This window comes from Marmota monax, unplaced genomic scaffold, assembly GCF_021218885.2.
Source record: "Marmota monax isolate L192 unplaced genomic scaffold, Marmota_monax_Labrador192_F-V1.1 WCK01_AAM20220418_F8-fsc00140, whole genome shotgun sequence".
NCBI classification, from domain to species: Eukaryota; Metazoa; Chordata; class Mammalia; order Rodentia; family Sciuridae; genus Marmota; species Marmota monax.
The window spans coordinates 2,785,064-2,808,872 of record NW_026694256.1 but is presented as its reverse complement, the minus strand read 5'-3'; the positions used below and the strand labels follow the sequence as shown (position 1 = coordinate 2,808,872).

The following is a 23,809-nucleotide window of genomic DNA, read 5'->3' as shown; positions in this document are numbered from 1 at the left end:
TATGTAGCCTAACCCTTAAAAAATGAATTAAACACAGGCTAACCCCTATACTTTAAAGTAAGCGTGAATTTCTAATTTTGTAGAGATTGCAGATCATGCCTACCAAAGATGTAAGAGTTTAGAGGTTGAGTCCAGCCAACATTAACTGCTAAGTTAAAACAAAACAAAACAATAAATTTAAAAAACCTACATTTTCTTTAGCGAATTTAACCAATCCAGAATCTGTGTAATGAATTTAATATATTCACATGATGCCTGAGATACAACCCCAAATTATTAGATGTTTGAAGGAAAAGGAAAATATGACTTATACTTAAAATAAAAAGCAACTAAGACATAATGGTGAAATGAAGAGTTTGGAATTATTTTACAAAGATTTTTAGCATTTATTAGAAATGGAATATGAAGGAAAATATGCATACAATGAATGAATGAAGTAGAAATCACTGATAAACAACAACTATATAAAAGAGCCAGATAGAAATTATTAAACTAAAAATCTTGTGTGAAACAAAAATTTTCAGGTGCATTTAACAGAAGATTTAAATATGGCAGAAGAAAGAGTGAACTTAAGCTAATAGAAATGATAAAATGTGAGATCAGAGAGGGGGAAAAGAAAGATTCAGTTGTTCATGAGCTAAATGGAAGTCTAAATTAAGATGGTTGGAATAATAAAAAGTACATTCTGTGACAATAATAGAATTATAAAAAGTCAGAAACTAGAAACTAGAAAAATTGGAAATTAAACATCATACTTCTGAATAACAGGCCGTCATAGTGAAAGTTACTAAGGACACTGGGAAATATTTCAAACTGGATGGAAATTTAGTGTATCAAAATTTTTGGATGTAGGTGTTAAGAGTGATATTTTTAGCTTTAATATTTATATTAGAAAATAAGAAAGATCTAAAATTAATGACTGAAGTCTCTACTCAAGGAAGCTAGAAAAAGAACAAGTATCCCCAAAGCAAAAGCAGAAAGCAGTAATAAAGATTAGAGCAGAAATCAATGAAACAGAACAAAGACAAACTAGAGAATGTAACAAAGCCAAAAGTCAGTTCTTTGAAATAAATCCTCACTAGATTAATCAGGGAAAGATCCAAAATTTTGAGTATTAATAATGAAAGTGGTGTGAATGAAGATCCCACAGATGTAAAAGACCAATAAGTGAAAAGTAGCATTTATGCCCTTAGTTTAACAATTAAAGATGGCAAATTTCTTTAAAGATACATATAACTGAACTGAACCACTGTACCAGTGGTGGTGCATTAGGTTCATGCAGGAAAGCATGAATTGTACTCTTGTTACACTCTCACTTCTTTTCTTCTGAGATTATTATTATTTTATTTTTGTACTGGCCTAAGGGCCTCATGCATGTTAAACATATGCTCTACCATGGAGTTACACCCCCTAGCCTTGAAATTACCTCTTTGAGCCACTTTCTGAGTACTATCAAAATCATTTCCTTTAGAACTTTCTATCCAAAAAGTAAAACATACTTTTCACTTCTTTTCTGAAAACAGTTGTTAGTTCCTCTTTTCATAGAGGATAAAGATAATTATATAGCCACATCTCTGGAGCCAGCCTACTCCCTCTGTAGCCATCTTTCTCACCTCTCTTTACTTTGCTATGCAGTGTCATCCTCCTGATAACCCACCACCCCTCTCTGTTGTACAGTACCATAGGGCTGTTTAAGACACTGATTGAAATGATCTGACAGTGTATTTGTCCTACACTACACTGTGAGTCCTTGAGGACAAGGAGTATTCGTTTACTCATATGTTTTATTATTAGCATCTTGCATAACTAGTGATAATCTTCTGGAGTAAAAGTATTCTGAATGAATAAATAAGTGAATAGATGATCAAATCACCCTGAAATATTTTTAATGCAAGGAAAATTTGTGGCTTTACATGATTACTTTTATGTTTTAGTCTTAAACTGTATTAAGTATTTGACCTCCCATTTGTTTCCTTATTATTGTACAGAACATATTCATTTCTTCAAAACAGTCATGAGTAGATTTCTGTTTTAAGCTAATACAAATTTTAAGCTAATTAATGTCTGACACTAGCAGTACTTTTTAATGTATTTTTGTGGGAAACTAATGTAATTGTAAAAGTTTTAGTTGTAGAACTGCTTAATATATACCAGTTTTGCAGTATGCTTTTGTTTTTAAAAATGCTTAGCATGTAAGAAATGGATTTGTTTCTTCTAGAGATAAGCTTTTGAAGTCTTCTCGAATCTCTTTAAAATTCTGTTAAGGTTATTTTGGTTTAAATAAATTTATTGAATTATTTTTGTCAATTTGTTTAGAATATCAGAAGTTAACATAATTATATATGTGGTCCAAATTGTTTCATTTCTTAAGAGAAGAGGGTTCTCTAAATACAGATGGAGTTGTTCATATATAAATAATACAGAAACCCTTAATGTATTATGATACACGTGTTATATAAAAACTGTATGGCTTGTTCTATCACAATGGACATTTATTAAAAGTTTTTTTGTGATACGTTATTGTTATAGTTAGAAAAGCCATTTTTAAACTTAAAAATATTTATTTATAATAGTATCTAAATATTGCTGGATTCATATTAAGAACAATATGAAATGTTTGCATATCCAAATTATAAAGCATTTTAGGTTGTTCTTTTAGTTTATATTTTCATGATAACATTGAGTTGAATTAAAGTCAAGCTGTTTTGAAATCTGTTTCATTAATCATCTTTCTAGTCAATACCTGGTGATTAATTTATGTAGTGGTTTCCTAAGGCCATGAACCCTTTAGATTCCTTGCAAATTGATTTTATATGTGTTTAATACACGTAATCCCTAAACATTCTTTCCTTGATAATCAGCTTTTTCTTTAGTGCATACTTTTAGAGTAGTAAACTAACTTTAAATGACAACTAAGTTTTTATGTTGACAATTTTATAGCTATCCAGATACTTTTAAGTCATAGATTATGTTTTTTTCCATGTTGGTTAGAAGTTCCATCTTTATTTTAAGGAATATTACATTATTGGGAAAAATATGGATACTTAAAAAAATTTTAGTGTGAATTCATATTTTATTCAGAAATAGTATTTGTTTTAATCCCTTTAGAACATTCACCATATAAGCACCATTATTTGTTAAGTAACATTGCGTTTAGTATAAGGGAAGAGATATAAAATAAACTCTTCTTTCCAGGTTTTAAAACAAGACTGTGGAATGGTTATACTGTTAAATAAAAGATTATATTATGTTTTGCAATGAGTAATTTTAACCTGAAAATAAGAAATTATGGAGTAGTTCTGCCATCACTCTTCTGAGTATGTGTCTTTGTTCCAGACATTTATTTGGTAACTTAAGTTTTACAGGTATTAGGTGAGACATTGAGTTGTGTTCTTTTTAATTTTCTAAGTTTAGTGGAAATTGTTTAAAAATGTTAACTATTAAGTAGAACACTTAATAACTACAAATAAATACGATTAATATTATACAAGCCAAAGATGTGAGTATTGACAAAGTAAAGAAACTTCTAGAAGTAGATGGAGTTAATTGGAAAGTCTTAGGACAAGATATAGTGAGAACCTTGAAAACTAAGTGAAGTGGTAGGAGGAACTTGTTAGTATGAGTAAAAAAGTATTTTGAGGTGGCATTCAGTTAAGAGGAGGCTGAAGGCATATTTGATTGAAGTGTTGACTTCAAGCTGGGGAGTAATGGAATGAGGATTTTGAGATGGAAGAGAAGAAAGATGTCAATTACTGGGTAAAGTGCCTTTTGAATGTCAAACTGAGGAGTTTAACCTTGGTGTTGGGGATGGACAATCACTGACTGTATGCTTTTGAGTTGGGAAGCCAAAGAATGAAATTTGCCTGAAAAATACTCTTATTTGCTTTTAAGTGGATTAAACAAAGTGAGGAGCTTAAAAGTTTCATGTAGCGGCTGGGGTTGTGGCTCAGCTGTAGAGCGCTCGCCTCGCACATGCGAGACCCTGGGTTCAAGCCTAAGTACCACATAAAAATAAATAAGTGAAATAAAGGTATTGTGTCCAACTATAACTAAAAAATAAACATTAAAAAAAGTTTCATGGTTTATCTTGGTAAGATTGTACTAGAAAAATGAGGTTGTTTTGATAGGAAAAGCCATGACTTTTTAAAATTAACTACAATGTATAGACTAGTTGGATTTCTAGTGGATGTATTAAAAGATGATCTTATGAATGAGGGCAAGAAAATACAGGGTGTATTGTCTTGCCTAGAGTTTCTAATTCTTATTTTCTTGACTATCAGATATAGTAATATGAAGAATGACAGACATGGGTAATTTCATTTTTTTGTTAGAACGAAATTTTTAAGAGATGTATAACATTTTAAAATGTTTTCTAACTCTTCTATATGTTCTGTAATAGTTGTAGTATTATGCATCTTCAATGCTAGATTATTAAATGTTTTGTGCTTATATATAAGTGTGCTATGTTGATGTAGATTAATTAATTTTTTTTTAAAATTAGCCTTCATAATGAAACAAATATAACATTTGACTCTTTACTTGGATATTGTTGGAAAAAACAAAAGAACCATTCAAATGACTCTTTTCTCCCCTCTCTGTAAGTCTTTCCTAGCACTGGTAAACTTGTTATCCTACCCTGCTGTATATGAGCTCGTAGGCAATCAAGAGCTTCCCAACAAAGTGGAATATTCTCTTCGTGAAGTCCCAACATGTGTAATTGTAAGTCACTTTCTTTTAATTGTGATTTGGCCAAAAAAGAAGAAAAAAAATAAACCACTGTGTATGGCATATAAAGGCTAATTTGATTATTTATAACCAAGGATTATACATTTTTTAATTATCATGAGTAGAGATCTAATCCAGGCCACTTTACTGCATCAGAATACAGGGCTGTTTCTCCTCTACCAGGAAAGTGATTTAATCTAAGCAGAAATCTATGTAGAAATGAGTTTTAGATGATTCATTATGTTATTAGTCATACAGTACTGCTCCTTCATTGGCTAGGATAATTAGGAATAAATTATATCCAAGGAGTCCAATGCATTTTCTACTTATATTTTAATGGACTATATATTATTGCCCCATGAGGGCAGTATATACATATTTATTTAATTTGAGACTTGTTTTATACTCATAAAGTTAATTTAATCTTTAAAGTATATTTATCTTTGGGGTACATTTATGAATTAAACACATAAATGTAAATATATGCATATAAACATGGATAAATTATTATTTGATACTGAAATTCCATTATTAATTAATACTTTTTTTCTAATCATTTTGTCCCATATTTTAAACACAGTTTTGTTCTTTTGAATACTCTTAACCTTTACTAATCCTAAATATTTGAACTTTAAAAAACTTTTTTTAGGGAAATTTTTTGATAACTTATGTGAAATGAAACAGACACTTGTATCATTAAAGTTTTATCTAGCTCCTGTTATTTTCTTGAAGTTTTCCAGTTTCCTCTTATGCTTAAATTTTATCTCTTGATGCCTCTTAAGTAGTTTATATAGTTAGCCATTTATATACTGGTCTCTATCACAGCATTGGAGTAATTGAAGGAAAGAGGGATATATTGTCAATAGAATCTAGCAGAGATAGACATCCTGTAAACAGTTATTAAAATAATTATTCTCAATATTATTGGCTTTAAAGAAATTGATTAAGGAAACAGGTATCCATGAGTTTTCTTATTTAATGTAGAACAATGGCGTGAATGTTTATTTTCTTATTTAGTGTATATTCAAATTTATCTTTGCACTTATGAAAGGATTTGTCTTCTATTTAGCCTTAAGAAATTTAACTGAAAATAGTTTTATTACTTCACAGCTCCCAAAAGCACTATGTTTCAACACTGTAGAAAAATCATTGCTTTCCATCATCTTTTAAATGCATATAGATTTTCCAACTAAAAGTAACAACTCCCTTGATCTTTATCTTCTTATAGTTACCACCCTGTGGTTTGCTTTCTTTCCTGAAAAATCATTTGTACTTGAAGTTGGTACTTTTTTCTCTTCTATGGATTGAAGAAGCCATAATCTGGCATCTTGTCTGACTGCCTAACTGAAATATTTCTGCCAAAAATCAATAAATATTTAATTCCCTAATCCCAGGGAAACTCCCCATTCCTTTAACTCAATTTACTACTTTGCATCATTTAATATATTTTATTCACTCATTATTGTCATTCTCCTCTCCCCTGGATATGGCAATGTTTACTTCTACTTCTCCCACTTTCTCTGGTCTTTTCTGTACTTCTCTTCTTCTGTTTGTCACATATCCTCTAGAATGATTTCATTGAGTTTCATGGCTTCACTTGAATATTGACAACTCTATGACTTTTATCTATAACTTTCCTCCTAGATCTGTACTTTGATTCCCCTAGATAATGGGCATCTGGAAAATTCATTGGACTCTTGGGCTTAATGATTTCTACAACAGAATGTAGTGTTTTTCTTTCCTAAATCAATTCCATTTTCTGTTTTCTTATATTAGTATATGACACCATCATGTATACAATTAAACAAGTGAGAAACCTGGAAGTTGTTGCTGACTTTCCTCTATAAATGCAATAAATCACCATCTTCATAAACTTCATCTTTCCAATACCTTTTTTCCCCATTCCTATTAAGACCACCTTAGTTCAGACCCCCATTTCTTTTCTAGAGTACTTAAGTGAGACCCTAACTGACTTTTCTTTCAGTCTCAGCTTGTAAGTTATCCTCATACTAAGCAGAAGTAGTGTGGAAACCGGATGTAGTCTGGTTGTATGTGTGTGAGTGTGTGTGTGTATGTGTATGCATTTGTGTACACATGGAGGCTATTTCCTTTCTATTGTGGGCATTTTCAAGCTTGCATTAAAAAAAAACCAGTATAATGAACTCATATACTTATCACTAAATTTTAGTTTTTATGAAAATTCTGCCTCTTTTCCAGTTTCTTCCTTTTTACTTCTGGTTTTGTCTCCTGAATTAGGTATTCCATGCATAATGTCAGTTTGCCAGTAAATAATTTAGTATGTGTCACTGATAAGGACCTTTTTGTTTTTACTTTGATTTGAATTACCACCATAAATCCTAATGGCATTATCATCTCAAAATACTGGCTATAATCTCTAGATAGTATCTAATATGTAATCCATATAGAAGCTTCTGTCATTGTCTTAAAGTTATTTTTTTTTTTTTTACAGTTGGTTAAGTCATGATCTAAACAAGGACCATATGTATACTCAGTCTTCTTGTCTTCTAAATTTCTCTTATTCTAAACAGCTTTCCCTCCCTTTTTGTTTCCACACTATTGATTTATTGGAGAAACTGGTTTGTTCTTTTTGTGTTTTACTGATTCATTGCTTCATTAGCAGGTGTGAAGTGGTGATTCTAATTCTTTTTTTAAATTTAAATAAAATTCTTTAACGAAAGGTTTAGTAAAGGTAACCCTGAAATGCAGTTATTTCTGGAAGACAGAATAACTTCTTGACTGTTTGTTAATTTTCAGAGTAATGATTGGTGCTATAGTTATCTCTAAAAAGGAGGCTTTAGTGTTATTATTGTGAACTTCTGGTTTATCTATGTATATGTTTGATCCAGTGCAGTCTTTTTTTTTGCTTTTGATTTAGATATTCCTTCTTTGCTGTTGAGTATTTTGAATATTTGCACATATCCAACTGTTCAATATATTGCTTTCTTATGTACAATGTTCTAGACTCTTTTTGTACATTTTGTGGCTCAGGTATAGAATCATCCATCTTCAAAGACTTTTTTTTCTTTTTGGCAGAAATTGTTACTTAAAAACTTCTCTAGGCATCATGGTTAAGAGTTGACCTTATTTCTGTGCATTTCAGTAGATAGAGAAGGGAAATAGCAGATTGTTTTGTTTTCATTATTGAGATAAAAATTAGTAATTCGTATTGATATTTTTTATTTACTTGTCTTTGTTTTTTCATGAACAGTCTTAATTCTTAAGCTTTTTATTACATGGACAAAAATATTTATTTGCTGTATGGTAAAATGTACATGCAATAGTTTCAAAACAAAATACAGTCAACAGATGCATATTTCATTCCTTTGTCCTTAGCATATGCTTTGGGGTTTTATAAATAAAATACCATGATTTAAAAATCATTTGATGTAAATAAACCTCTACCATGTTAGCCTCTAAGTCTCTGCTTTGCCTGATTTACCACTAAATTAATAGGTTTGTTTTAGAATGTTTTAGAATTAAAGAAGTTTTTACTTCTTTTTTTCTTGCCATAGTTAAAATAAGATACCAAATTATGAAAAACCATTATGCAATTTCGATATATAAGTAGGTACATGTATATAATATGCTTCTGTATTAATCCTCCCTCCTCTTCCCCTTGTAGACGTTGATCTTTAATACCATACCTACTAGCCCAGTTTCTATTCAAATTCAAATAATAAAAATTATATAAAATAAAAAATCATTATTTTTAAGTGCTACCCACATTTCAAATTTTCAAATACCTGCTCTCTGCCTGATATAATAGGCTAGTGGCCACCATATTGGACAGCACAAATAAAGAGCATGGCTATTCTTTATAGGTAACAAATTTGTTTTTTGGTCTATTTTTTTCTAATGTCCTTTTAAAAAATATGTTTTATTTCCCTCTAAGTTTTTTTAAGCAGAAGAATACATACTGTAAACACTGACCTGCCCTTTACATTTTTCTCATAATTACATATCTTGGATTATTTCTTAGCAGAAACTAGAACTCCTCTTTATCCATTTTCCCCTGTAAAAGTCACATAATACTTTATTGTGTAGATGTGCTATATTTTATTTATCCAGTCTCCTATTGGTGGACACTTGGTTTTTTTCCATTGTTTTGCTAATAGGAATGATGTCAAAATTATTAGTCTGGCTTATATTTATAAGTGTGTCTGTATCTTTTCTATTCCTGTACAACAAATTCCTAACAAACCTAACAATTTAAAACAAACACCCATTTATTAGCACATAGTTTTCTAAGTCAGAAGTCCAGTACAAATTGCCTGAGTTTTCTGCTTAGAGTATTACAAGGCTAAAATCAAGTTGTTGGCAAGGCCAAGTACTCCTATAGAGGCTCTGAGCAAACATTTACTTCCTAACTATTATTATTGTGGCAGAATTCAGTCAGTGGATGCAGGAGGGTTTAAGTGTCTGGTATTAACTCAGTCTGCCAGGGGTTTCTCTTATTTTCTAGAGGCATATCTCAGGCCTTTGTTCTGTGGCCCTCTCCATTTCATAATAGGAAAACTCGCCTTATATCACATCTCTCTCATTCTTGGAATCTCTCAGAATTCCTATTTTGTGACCAGGTTGCTCATGTGATTAGAATTGGGCCTTCCTAGATAATCTCCCATATCAAAGTCAATTGATTAAGGACATTAGTTATATCAACAAAATTCCCTTTACATTAGTTTTTTTTGTGTTTAAAACCTTAGAATCTTGGAATCTGTCTTAGAATTCTGCCTACCATAGTATCTTGGGGCAGTGTTTCCAGAAGCATGATTACTAGATTAAAAAGTAAATTCATATGTATTATATACCATACATTGCTGGATTTCCATTCACTGGGAGTAATCATTTTGTCCAATCAGTACAGTATAGTACCTTCATCTTTGTAGGCTGTTTAAGAAGATTATGTGGTTGTTGGCTGCAGTGGTACACACTTGTAATCCCAGCCTCTCAGGACTCTGAGGCAGGAGGATGCCAAGTTCAAAGTCAGCCTCAGCAAAGCCCTAAGCAGTTAACAAGGCCTTAACCAATTTAGTGAGACACAGTCTCAAAATTAAAAACAAAAAACAAAAACAAAATAAAACAAGAAAAAATGGACTGGAAATGTGGCTCAGTGGTTGGTCAGAAGGTATTTATTTGACAGGTAATACAACAATTATATTTTTCTTGTTATTAACAGAATATTTTTTCTTGTGTTTATTTGCATTTATTTATTTATTTTTGTACTAGGGATTGAACCAAGGGTGCTTTACCACTGAGGTGTGTTCTTAGTCTTTTTATTTTTTATTTTGAGACAGGGTCTCACTAAATTGCTGCGAATCTTGTTAAATTGCTGGCTGTGAACTTGTAATCCTTCTTCCTTAGCCTCCTGAGTTGCTGGGATTACAGGCATGAACCCCCACACCTGGCTCTTTTCCTGTGTTTATGGCCATTGACATTTTCTTTCTGTAAATTTTTCATTTTTTGGCCTTTTTTTCTTTTTGTGTTGCTCTTTTTCTTCCCAATTTTTAAGAAATTTTTTAGATCTTAAGAACAGTATGCCTTATCTTTTCATGTATTTAGATCCACTATCCTGTGAAATTCTAGCCCCTGTGAACAGCTTTCACATTGTACTTTAGTAAGTTAAAGGTAAATGACATCAAGTTCCCCTAAAACATGTATAATTTTATATTGATTTTTAGTTACTATCACAGTTTTCAGGTCTTTGATAGTGGCATAAGGACATGGTGGTGTGTTAGATAGAGCTTTAGTCAGCTTTATTGCCACTGTGACCATAAGACCTGACAAGAACAATTAGAGGATAAAAAGTTTATTTAGGGGATCACAGTTTTAGTAGTCTAACTCTATAGAAGGCTGAGTTCATTCCTCAAGGCTCAAGGCAAAGGCAGAACATCATGGTGGAAGAGGTCTGGAGGCCAGAAGTCATCAAGGTGTCAGCAAAGCTATACTCCCTCCCAAGGCTCCAGGGAAGAATTCTTATTTGTCTCTTTGACCTATGACTTTTCTAGACATTTCATGTCTTGTTGCTGCTCAACTCTACTTTCTGCCTCCATGTTATGTGGCCATAAATCTGTATAAAGTGTGCCACCTGTGCTTTTTTTAATAAAGACAGTTGTCTTGGATTTAAGTTTTCAAAGATAATCCATAATGATCTTATTTTAAGAATCTTAATTATCTCTGCAAAGATCCCCCTTTTTTGAATTGGCTAACATTCATAGGTTCTGGGGGTTAGGACACAGAAAAAACTTTTTGGGAGTAGTGTCACTATGTAACTCACTATAACTCAAACAGGAGTGTGGCGTTTTCCTCTGCTTTCCCACTTTAAAACAATCCCAAGGAAGGGCTTTGACTGGTTTAATTTTATTCATAGGCTTACCAATGATATGCCACTCATAGAAGAGCAGGTGCAAGAATTATAGGGGAATTGTTATTGACCTACTCCTCACCTTTCACTTGCCTGTTTCCTAAGTAAAGGAAGTCAGTACAAATATGGCCTTTGTGACCACTGTAAATTGAGTAGGCATTCTATATAAATAGATATATATCTATTAATATAGAATTCTATTTGTTTTTCTAGGCTTGGTCTCAGTCTGACCTGCCATATTACTGAGCATATTCTCAGGCTTGATGATACTTTTAAAAAGCGATAGTTTCCGATTACTATTTGCAAGTCCCAGGCCTTACTTTCATTAGCCTATTGCTGGGAAGCTGTTTCTTGATTTAGGAAGCTGCTTCCTTTCCTGACACACGTTATGGTACTTAGAAACTGAAGCTCTCCATAAGACAGGCTTCCCAGGAGTTTCGTTTTCTTCCCTAAGTGGTGATACATCAATGTAATCCTCTTCGAAGCAGAAATTATTTACTGTAACATTTGTTCTCTGGAAATGCATTATCATTGATAGATTGCTGCAATCTACTCTTCCATTAGCTTGTTGGAGATACAGTCTCTTTGGATCATTTTTATTCTTACAGTATCTAGTACTTAGGTTCATAACCAGAACCTAGAGTTACAAGGGGTTACCAGCTATCAAATTGTCTGAACTTAGTTTTGTGTTCAAATAGCTGTGGAAATTTCAGCTACCTATACTAGTACCCCACTAATGAAGACAAATCTATGATAATCCTTTTGGGAACTACTTTTCATAAAATTAACTGGCAGCCTTTCCTCAGGTAGAAAAGGTTAGTGACACACATGATTTACAATCAGTTCTCAATTGTTCTGTGAAGATTAGCTATGGTAAACATAATGATGATAATTGATCATTTCATAAAAATTACAGTAATTCTTAATTAGTAAAAATATCTACTTATTTGAAGAACTACATAGCAACAAGTTTTGCCATTAAATCTTACATAATAATATCCAGGTGTCTGGTTGAGTTAATGAGAGTTCTGTGACTCTGATTCTATGGCTAAATCAGGGCAGTCAGAGTGGAGAGATTTGAGGAGAGGGGCAAATAATAAGAATATGACTATGCGGCTGGGAATATGAATCTCAGTTGTATAGGTCAGTGTCTGTCATACTGTTTGGATCCCATCTTTTAAAATTCACAGTATTCTCATTTTTATGTAGTTCATTAGTAATTATTGATTTAAACTCTTATGTTGCTTTAGTATTAATTACAAATTTCTACAAAGTATTGTAGAATAGTAAGTGCCTTCCTATATGTTAAGTGTACATTTTTACCAGGGAAGTTTACCCAAAATCCAGTTTTGACTATGTTTTAATTAGTATTTTTTTAAATGTGACTGAGTTATCCATTATTTTCTTCTCCTCACAAGCTCATTCATTTGCTTCTTATTTATTTGATGATGTGGTTTTTGTATCATCATTCAGAAAGGCCTGAATAAATTTTACTTTACTTCCTCGCAAAACCTTCCTTATTTTGCTATATTGATCACAGAAATATCCTCAATTTGAACTCAATGAAGGGTAGCAGATTTCTTGGTTGGGAAAATGAGCAACGAGAGAGACAAATGTTTGTGTGAATAAATTTCTTAGGCCTAAATCTGAAGATATACACCAAAGCAGGGCATATGAAAAAGCTTTTAGAAAGTGTTCAAAATTTTGTGGTAGGCTAAAATTGTCAGTGTTTGGGACAACAAGTGGCACGTAGGTCATGAGAGTCTCTCTGCACTTGACTTAACAGTTTTGAGACCTAGGTATACATTGGAATATCTTGGGGAACTTTGGAGACTATTAAGTCTAAATTTGAGCCTAGGCATAGTGTCTTACTCAGTTGGTCTTAGGTAGAACCTGGCATCTTATGTACTTTTTTTTTTTTAAGTTCTTTGGGTGTTATGGTTTAGATGTGGTGTCTTCCCGAAGTCTCATGTATTAGCGCAAGAAAGTTTGGAGGAGAAATGATTGGGTTATAGCTTTAACCTAATCATTGGATTAATCCCTCATGGTATTAGCTGGGTGCTAACTGGAGGCAGGTGAGGTGTGACTGAGAGAAATGGTTCATTGTGGGTGTGGCTTTGGAGTATGTATTTTTATCTGGCAAGTGGAGACCCTTCTCTCTGCTTCTAATCATTATATGAGCTGCTTCCCTCTGTCACAGTCTTTGGCCATGATATCCTGCCTCATCTTGAGCCCCTAAGAATGGAGCCTGCTGTCTGTGGATTGAACCTCTGAAACCGTGAACCCTCAAATAAACTTTTACTCCCTGTACCATTGTGCTGGTTGGGTTCTTTAGTCACAGCAGTGAAATAGCTTACTAAAACACTAGGTGATTCCATTGTTTAACCAGTGTTGGAAACCACTTATTAACATGAGCCAGAGAATCATTATTAATAAAAGTTCCAACAGTTATTAGATAAGGAACATTTATATTCACCTTTTATGCTTCACATTTGTAGATTTCGTATTTGCTTTTCAAAGTAGTTCACATTTTTGGCAATTTTAACTATATAAATTGTTCACTGGTTTCAAAATGCAATATAAATTGGTGGTTTTCCATTTTGATTGAGCACCAGATTCACTTTAGGAACTAACACAAATTCTAGTACCCAAGATAGACCCAAGCCAGGTAATTCAGACCTCTGGAGTTGGGACCAGAGTTTCCATGATTTGTGTTTTTGCTTTGTTACAATTTCCCAGGTAATTCCAGTATAAAGTCACATTTGAGAACCACAAATCTAAATGAATATTTATTAATGTAATTTTCTTTGAATAGTTTCAGTCAACATAATCTCATTCTTTCTGTCTTCCAGGATATAATTGATAGACTTATCATTTTGAATTCTGAAGCTAAGATTCGTTCATTATTCAACTATGAACAATCACATATCTTTGGTCTCAGGTAAGGTGCTAAATTTTATTTCAAATGTTTATTTTAGTTGAATATAAATACATTATTATTTATAAAGTTAATATTTTATGTTAAATATTTTATTTTAAATATTTAAATATTTATCCTTAATATTTATATGTTGCAAAAAATAGGCACTTTCTATATGCCTAAAAAATATTTAACATAAACTAATATGTCTTCCTATAATGTAGATAAATTATAACAATTTTTTATACTATAGTCTTTCTCTGAATTTGGGTCCTGTATTATTACCTTGTTTTCTACTTTTACTAGATTTAATAGAAGCATGTTGGAGACTGTTTCATTTAGTTTACTCAGTAGTCACCTGGGGCTTTTCTGTGTTGGTATTTAATTAGACTCTTGCCATAATAATGCTTTGAAAGAGGCCCAGTTGTAGATGATTTATCTTGAAGCCCACATTTTGCTTCTTGGTGTTGATCGTTATTCTTCAGCTTTACTTTTCCTGAGATTTAAATATTTCTGGTTGAGTTCATATTCCTTAACATTTTATGAAGCATGTTCAAGTGGGAAATAAAGCAGAGTAGGTAGGGTTATAGACTTATGAAATTCTCAAACTTTTGGTTGTATATAGATATATGATAGGCTTCACACCTACAAATTACTACCTTTAGAAACAGCTGAATTAAGGAAATTTTCCATTTTCATAGGTTCATGATTTTTTTTTTTCTCTTTCTTCTAGTAAAGTAATTTTTTCAGGCATGAGAGAAGTCAGTGATAATGCACTACTTAAGAAGTAAAGCAGGGCTGGGATTGTGGCTCAGCTGTAGAGTGCTCGTTTAGCACATGCGAGGCCCTGGGTTTAATCCTCAGCATCACATAAAAATAAATAAATAAAATAAATCAATTGTTAAAAAAAAAGAAGCAAAGATATTACTTTTCTAAAATTAGAATTCTCTGATTGTAGTATTTTTATAGATCTGTACTTTAATATTTTTTACTATTCATTAATATCAATACATTATTATAAAGTTAATATTTTATGTAAAATATTTTGTAATACTTTATTTAAAATATTCGAATATTTATGTTAAATATTTGTATGTTGCAAAATAGGCATTCTCTATATACTTTGAAAATATTTAACAAACTAATATGTCTTCCTATAATGTAGTTAAATTATAACAATTATTAATAACTTCATTTTGGGGCTTTCTGGTTCAAAGAAGGTGTAGAAAAGCTGTAGTTATTACAGCTTTTTGGATGGTATACACTTTATCTCAGAATGTTTTTTCATAGTAGATTTTAACTTCACTTTATAGCATCAGATACATTATATAGCAAGCAGCAATGAGGGTTAAGTAGGGGAAAGAAATCCATTCAATGTGATCTCCTTTTACATAGCAAATATATTTCTGAGTTTTGTAGTAATATGACATAGGTATTTGCCTGGTGTTATTGATATACTGAGTGAATTTCTTGTTTTATTTCTGTACATTCCTTGTATTATGTTTTTTCTCTAGTGTCCTTTTTGAAAAAAAAGATTTAATAGGTTTTTATTAAGTTATATAATATAAGAGGCAGTTCAAAGCTTCTGGGAATACTGTTAATTTTCATAGTGTATACTTTCTCATAATATCTAAATGAAATGATTGTGTCTTACCCTCGGAAATTTACCATCCCATTTTTGATAGGTAGAATTGTAAGTTATGGTGGTTAGCAATGTAGACTTGAGTCTGACTACCTGATGTTTACTAGTTGTGTGAGGTGGGGCACCATCACTCATCTGTAAAATGGAGGATAATTGCATTATTTTCCTAATAGAATTGTTGGGAGAATTACATATGATAAATTCAAAGTGCTTAAAACAGTGCCTGGCATGTAGAAAGCGGTATAAAACAGTGGTAATAATAGTACCAGTAAGCAGTGCTACATATATTTCTGTATCTTTTCTTGTTCCATTTTTCTGTTTTACTGTGAAATAATTTTTGTCTTCATTTTTTTCTAGTATCTCAGTAGTCTTCCACATGCTGCCTAGTTAATTTCTAGTTTAAAACATCAGTGTTCAGACAGAAAATGACAACATCACTTTGTGAAGAAAAGTTTGTATTTTAATTATTTGCCTTTTAATACGTTTTTCTTTGATAATCAATTGGTCTTTATTGTATTTTGAAGTTCATTCCCATAATCTTCAACTAAGTTGTATTTGAGTAATACATTTGATGTTAGGTAATTTAGTTTTTCTGCTAATTTCAGTATGTTATTGGTCATTGAGTTCTAATAGTGATAATTTAGAACTTAGCATTATGTTATATATAAAGCTTGTGTTTCTGTGTATTTTGTACTTTTATCTGTATCTTACTCTCACCATATTTGTGTGTGTTTTTAATTATACCTTAATTAGGAGACCATCTCATTAATGTGTTTGATTTCTTGGTTTAGTATTACTTATTTCATTCATTTTTTATTTTCCTCTACCTCAGAACTATTGAGGATAAGTTTGATTCAACTTGTTTATTGCATTGTTTAGATGAGGATTAGTGAAATGTGGTTTTTCACTTTTCAGCAGCATCATTTTATTTAATTCTGAATTTGGCATTGTAAATGTCTAATACTCAAGAAGAATTCTTTTTTTTTTTTTTTTTTTTGTTTAGCCCTCTCCTTTGCCCCTACCTTAATTCTTGCATTCTATCCTTTGATACTGGATCATTCCTATCAGTGTGAAGCCTTCACATATTTCATCTTAAAATGAAAGAAAACACAAAACACATGCAAGGAAACTGCCCTTGACTTCATATCTTCCTATAGCCATTGTCTTATTTCTGATTCTCACTTATCTATACAAATTGTCCTCACTAGCTCACCTCTGTTTTCTCCACTTTGATTTGGCTTTGAGTTTATAACTCTTACAGAGTTGTTCATTCTGCTCACATCAAGGTCACTTATAATTTCCATATTAATGACTCTAATGCATTCTTCTTTTCAAATTCTCATTTTATGAAAACTATCAGTAGCATTTAGTATAATAGACCATATTTTTCTGTATGAAAAATTATCTTCTCTTTGTTTTTGCGATGCTGCATATTCCTATGGCTGCAATTTTCTTCTCATTCTCTAAGCAACATCTGAATGTTAAAATCCTCAGGAATTAGTTCTAGGCCCAGGGACATTTCTTCTCTATACTTTGCTTCTAATTCTTTTCACCTTTATCTTTAAATATGTCTACCTATGTTGGTAGATGCCTCAATTTATATTCCTAACCCAAACTTCTCTTCTGAGCCACCAAGTCACATAAAAAACTGCCTCTTGTCATCTCTATTCATTCATTTCTTGGTCATCACAGACTTAACATGTCTAAAATTGAATTCTTGGATCTGTCAAACCTCTTTCCACAAAAACTAGCAAAACTGATCTTTCATTTCTGTCTCCTTAAGTGGCCCATTCATCTCTTCAGTTGCTTAAATCTGAAAGTCATCTTAATTTTCTCTTTGTTTTTCATACAGTAATTTATCTTTATTTTAAAGAAATTAACCAATACAGGAACTTAAGCATGATAAATTAAGTGAAATTCATCCTAATTCCCAAAGTGTCATTATTAACATTGAAGAAAATTATTCTAGACATCTTTTTATACATATACAAATAGAAGGATAGAACTAAATTCTTTTATAGAAATGGAATCATAATATAGTTGGCACTTTAAATTCTAACTGAATTTTATAGAAAAGAAAAAAGAAACCTCATGAGACTGAAAGAATTTCTGAATTTGAAAAAAACTTTTTTTAAAATTTTCACTCCAGGAGTTGTTATTTTCCCAGAGATTCTTTGAAGATTAAGAAAAAAATATTAGGTAAAACATTTCAAGAGGCTTGAACATTGTTCAAGAGGTTTGAGCATTATATTTAACTTTAAATAGTATTCATTGAATCTCTGCTATGGAAGATGAGGACATTAATGCTTGTTGTCCTCCTTCCCTTGTCCCTGTTTATCCCTAGTCTATTTTTTTGTTGATACAACGAAATACCTGAGGCTGGGTAACTTAAAAAGGAAAAAGGTTTAATTGGCTTATGATTCTGATGACTGGAGAGTCTAAACTCCTAGTATGGTGCCAGGAACCTGGTAAAAGTCCACTGGCTGCACGGCAGCATGGTGAAAAAAAATGGAAAGGGAACCTGTCATGTGCAGAAGAGAGCAATCACATGGAAGGACAGGAAACCAGGGGATTTGGAGGCCAGACTCACTCTTTTTATAATAGCCAGGATTTTATGAGAACAAACTAGGGTTTTGTGGGAACTAAGATGGACCCACAGGGAACTACATGAATCTCTTTTGAGAGTGGCACCTCCACTGACCTAATCACCTTACTCCAGGATGCACCTGTTATCTATTCTATCACCTCAACAGCACCCCATTGGAGATCAGACTTCTAGCTCATGAATCTTTGGGACACATATTCAGTCCATATTAAGAGGTTGTTCTTTTGCCTTTTTTCTAACCTGCCTTTATGAGTCTGAGACCATATTTTCCTATCTAAGCTAATCTGAGTTTCTCAGTGTAGCAGCTTAAGATATGCAGTATCTTTTATAGGCTACTGTAGAATAATACTTATAATTTTAAAATTACTCTTCCCTATTTTATTTCCCTAATAATTACAGAATGCTTATGAGCTATGTTCTGTGCTAGATGTGGGGGAATTTAATGATGAGTATATGAAATGTGATCATTCTTATTAACTTTATTGCCTAGAAGAGGAATCATATATTTAGATTATCAAAGAATATGAAATAATTAACGCAGAAAAGAAACATATTTTTATAAAGCCTGGCTACCCTTTTCCCAGTTTGAGTAATTGACAATTCTAGGAACCTTTGTGTGGCTTTTTTGAAATACATCTCTACCTTTCCTTTATACATTAGTTTTCATCCTTCCTCAGCTTTAACTGATGTTCTAAGGAAGTTAGATTCCTTATTTACCTCAAGCACAACATTTTTTATTGCCTCTGCACATGGTTTGTATGCTTTGAATACTGCATTCACTTCTTTTTCTATGTATAAAAAAATACTGCCCATCTTTTAAGGCAAAGTTAATTTTATGAATTACTTTAGCACATTCAGATCTTGCCTTTATGGTTATTCTCGCAGATTTAATATTTGACTTATTTCTCCTCTTTTACTAAACTTCAGCTCCCCAAGGGAGTATAGTTTTCTTCTGCTTTCATGTCTACCATATTGCCAAGTACTTTTTTGATTACTTGGTTAACATTTATTTGCTAAATCTTCCAATCAATTAAAATAATGCCTAGAAACTTTTGATCCTGCCTAAAACTTCATTATCAGTTTAAAGATTTTTGTTTTCAGCCATCTGTAGGTTTTAAAGGATAACTCTTCCTAGGACATTTTATTTCCACATACAAAACTGCATATCTTGTGGGGAAAGAATTATGGTATTATTCAATATTAATAATTTTTATTATATCAAACTATAAATTAAGTTTTAGTTACAGGCTATAGATAGGTTATTACTATATTTTAATATTTTTAGTCAGAAATGGACACAATACCTTTATTTAATTTATTTTTATGTGGTGCTGAGGATCAAACCCAGTGCCTCACACATGGTAGGCAAGCATTCAACCACTGAGCCACATCCTCAGCCCCTAGAATTTATTATTTTAACAATTTAAATATTATATAGTAATTGTTATTAAATATACATTCAAATTTAGTTAAAAACTGCTAATACAGTTCTCCTAAAACCTGTTTTTTTTTTTTTTTTTTTTTTTGCTTTATTTGAAACTCTAGTGTGGTCAATTTATTGTTAATTATCTTAAAATCAAAAACTCTGGAACCTATACTTACAATAACCTTTGAAATTAATCACTTGCTGTTAATATTTTACATTGAACTATCAGTAGTAAATATTATATTCAGTATAGTAGCTTAATGCATGACCAGCTTATTTGTAAAAATCTGACCTCTAAGATGACTTTAAGAGAAAATTAAAGTATTCATATCTGATTTTGAAATAAGTTCAGATTAAAAATAGTTTGGTTACTTAACTTATAGCAAATATAGTTGAGGGTTAATATTCCATTACAAATCATTGTATTGTCATGAGCAACTAATAAAAAAAATTAAAAAAAAATTCCATTACAGCGATTTACCAAGTTATTTGTCTTAGTATCCTATTTGGTAGCTAGACTTAAATATCATTAATGTTAGTAATAAGAAATAATTTTAAAATTACCTTTTTCAATCTTTTCGTATCAAAAATTAGAATATAATCAGACTAGAAATTCATTCACATTTTGGATTTTATATACACATATACATTGTTATACACACATGTATACACACATCCAGTATTAATTTTTATTTTTTATTAATTTGACGAAAATAATGATCTATTACTACTTGAAGAAATCAATAATTAATTCAAAATTCTTATTTAGTTAAGGAATTCTTTTTTATATAGAATAAAGAATGCTAAAAACAAAAAGTAGAAAACCATGCTCACTAGCCTTTTAACCACTTAACCATTAACCAGTTAATGCCTATTTTTTTTGACATTTAGCTATAAATGTACTTTTTGAAAAACATGTGCTATTATTTTGAAAAAAGCTTTTACACTTAAGTATTTTAAATTATCCTTTCATGTTTATAATTTGAAAGGATTGAATATCATGCCAGTATAATGATGAATCCAAATTATTTGTCTTTAGACAATTAGGTTATTTTCAATGTTTTTATTACACATACCCATATTTAAATAGCTAACTATACATAGTTACTGCTTTACAACAAATTTTTATAAGTGAACTTGCTGAGTCAAGGAACAGGGATATTTTAAATCTTGTGTATTTCTGTGTACCCCCTTTTTGTTACTCATTTTATTTGACTGTTCTCTGTAACATTTCCTCTACCTTTGCAATTGTAATTATCTTCTAGAGTTACATTTTCAGTTGTTTCCATTTTGTTTCTACAGTGGCTTTAATTATCTGTTCTTTACTAAAAACTCTGTATATCTACCTTAAGCTTTTCCTTGAGCATATTTGCAAGTTTTATTGAACATTCAGATCTGCATACTATGCAAACTCATCAAACTCAGTGGTACCCCAAACCATACTCTATGCATATTTACAAAAGCTCAATCTAATCTCCAATTCCAGGAGGTACAAGAATATTTCTGAACTCTGATCTGAATTCGTTGCCAAGAGTAAATGAGTGGGTTCCCCATAGCCTCTGCTCCATCTTCAATGCTCACACAGGATTTTGGTGGCAAACTGACTCTTTTTCCTCTCTTCTTCAGATGTGGTTATATGTGTACTGAAAACATTAAGCTCAGGACTTGGGGGTGTGGCTAGTGTGTGTGCAGCTAGTGTTTCTGTAATGCATATCTCTTTTTTTGTTTTGATCACAGGAGGGGAATTGAGCTTTGCTATTCTACTAGTTTGGGTTGATCAGAAGGAAAATGTATTACAGGAATGAATTGTGTTTGGTTAAGTGAGACATATGTGCACATGTGTGCCGGGTGTATATAATATACACCTATGAATGTGAATGCACACAAACTATATTTGATTAGAGTTTGCAACTATAGTTTACAGAATTTATGATGATATATTTACAGAAAGATTTAGATTGTTAAGAGAAATGAAATGTATTTCTTCCCTGAATATACTGAATTAATATGAAGAGAAAAGAGCAGAAAAAAAAAAAAAAAGGAAACTCTGACTGCAGGGTTGAGATAAACTAAGAACATATTTGAAATTCCTTCAATTGGAGAAGATAGCAAACATTAAACTGTACAGAACCACCCCAGTTACTCTGGATAAGTGCCTGCCTCCTTACATTAATGAAATGGTAATATATTTTTAATTTAATTGATTTTTTAAAATAAATGACAGAAGAATGCATTACAGTTCATATTACACACATACAGCACATTTTTTCATATCTCTAGTTGTATACAATGTATATTCACACCAATTCGCTTCTTCATACATGTACTTTGGATAATGATAACCATCATATTCCACCATCATTGCTAACCCCATGCCTCCTCCCTTCCCCTCCCACCCCTCTACCCTATGTAGAGTTCGTGTATTCCTCCTATGGTTTCCCTTCCTACCCCACTATGAATCATCTTCCTTACATCAGAGAAAACATTTGGCATTTGTTTTTTTTTGGGATTGGCTAACTTCACTTAGCATTATCTTCTCCAACACCATCCATTTACCTGCAAATGCCATGATTTTATTCTTTTTTATTGTTGAGTAATATTCCATTGTGTATATATATGCCACATTTTTTTATTCCATTCGTCTACTGAAGGGCTATTTATAAAGCAACATGCAGAATTTATAGTAATTAACAGAAGAGAATTATCATTCCTATGGTGAGATTCAATTTGAGTTATTTGTAAACTTGTAGGTGATTTACCTTACTCTAAACACATTCCAAAACAATTGAAAAGGTTAGTTCCTAATTTCATAGGGTTTATTCACATTGTTTAAATAAGTATTTCCCTTTAAGGAGATACTGCTTATTATTTCCAGTAATGAATTGGAACAAAGGGGAAGGGGAGAGAAAGAGGAAAAAGGGAGGAAGAAGGGAAAAGCGTTGTTGTGTATAGGGTGGGGAGAGGGAGGAAAGAAGAAAGGAAGAAGAGGAGGAGGAAGGGATTTTGAGTGGGAGAGAGGGAAAGGTGGTAGAAGGGACAGAGAGAGAAGGAGATTGGGTGTGGGTGAGGGAGATGGAGTGTGGGTGGATGTGTGTGAGAGTAGTGAGGGTATTGGTCTAGGAGAAAGAGAAATTATGTAGTGTATGACATTTCAAGTTTCAGCTTTTTGTAATAATATAAAATGCCCATTTCCTTACTAGATTGAGAGATTTCCTTTGCATCTGAGGCAAAATAATATCTGTATCTTCCTTGTTGATAGTTGGGCATGAAAATCAGTTCTGATTTCTTAGCATAATGGTATGAAAATACAGTGCTGCCTATCTCAGGGCATAGTGGATTCCTCATGTCAGCACTGATGGAAACTTCACAGAGGGCTCACACATGGCTTATTTCATATCCAGACCACATTGATAACAGAAGCAATCTGTTCTTGGGCTCTTCTCTTGTCTATAAACTAAGTTATGCTAGTTCTGCTTATTGGTACATACTCAGTGGTATGTTGATGTTTCCTGGTAATTATCAACATGTTACACAGTTGTATGTAGTGTTATGTTAAACTGCATGCTTGCAATGTCTTTGAGTTATAGAATGAAATAGTTTATGGAATTTATGATGATATATACACGGAAAGATTTAGATTGTTAATAGAAATGAATGTATTTTTTTCTCATGCATAAGAAGCCCTTAACTGATATATTTTGTAATATACATGTATTATTATATCAGAAAAGGTCATAGGGTTGATATATGGAATATTATATTCATATAATGCAACAACCTACTGTTTATTAGTAGTACCTAATTAGAATCACTCTACAAGTCTTTAATGCTTAACATGAGAATCCTGCAAGTCTTAGGGGTCTGAACTGACCCTGGTTATAAAATTCTGATGGTATATACTTTGATTTGTTCTAGAGAACATTTCCACTTTGGTAGGTCCAATTTCCTGTGGCTAACCTCAGTCCTTTACCTAGGAGGAATTTTGTTTCAGGTTTCCAATGTAAACAAGATAAACTCATATGGGATGTTACATTGGCGTTGTTTTTTCTTTTTTAAATAACTTAAATACTCAAAATATTTTTCTTTATGACAAAAAATTAAACTGTGTT

General features: G+C 31.9%; 1 protein-coding gene across 10 annotated transcripts in view; it reads left to right on the top strand.

The window, feature by feature from the left end:
- The window catches only part of Tbc1d32 (TBC1 domain family member 32), a 206,970-nt gene that overhangs the window by 93,471 nt on the left and 89,690 nt on the right, over positions 1–23,809 (top strand). For all 10 annotated transcript variants that reach the window (XR_009228837.1, XR_009228836.1, XM_058586253.1 and 7 more), the window contains 2 exons: positions 4,603–4,719; positions 13,960–14,048. Coding sequence is in view for 8 of the 10 variants with exons in the window: in XM_058586253.1 (XP_058442236.1) it covers positions 4,603–4,719; positions 13,960–14,048 (206 nt within the window). In the remaining 2 variants the exon portion in view is untranslated. The remainder of the gene's footprint in view (positions 1–4,602; positions 4,720–13,959; positions 14,049–23,809) is intronic.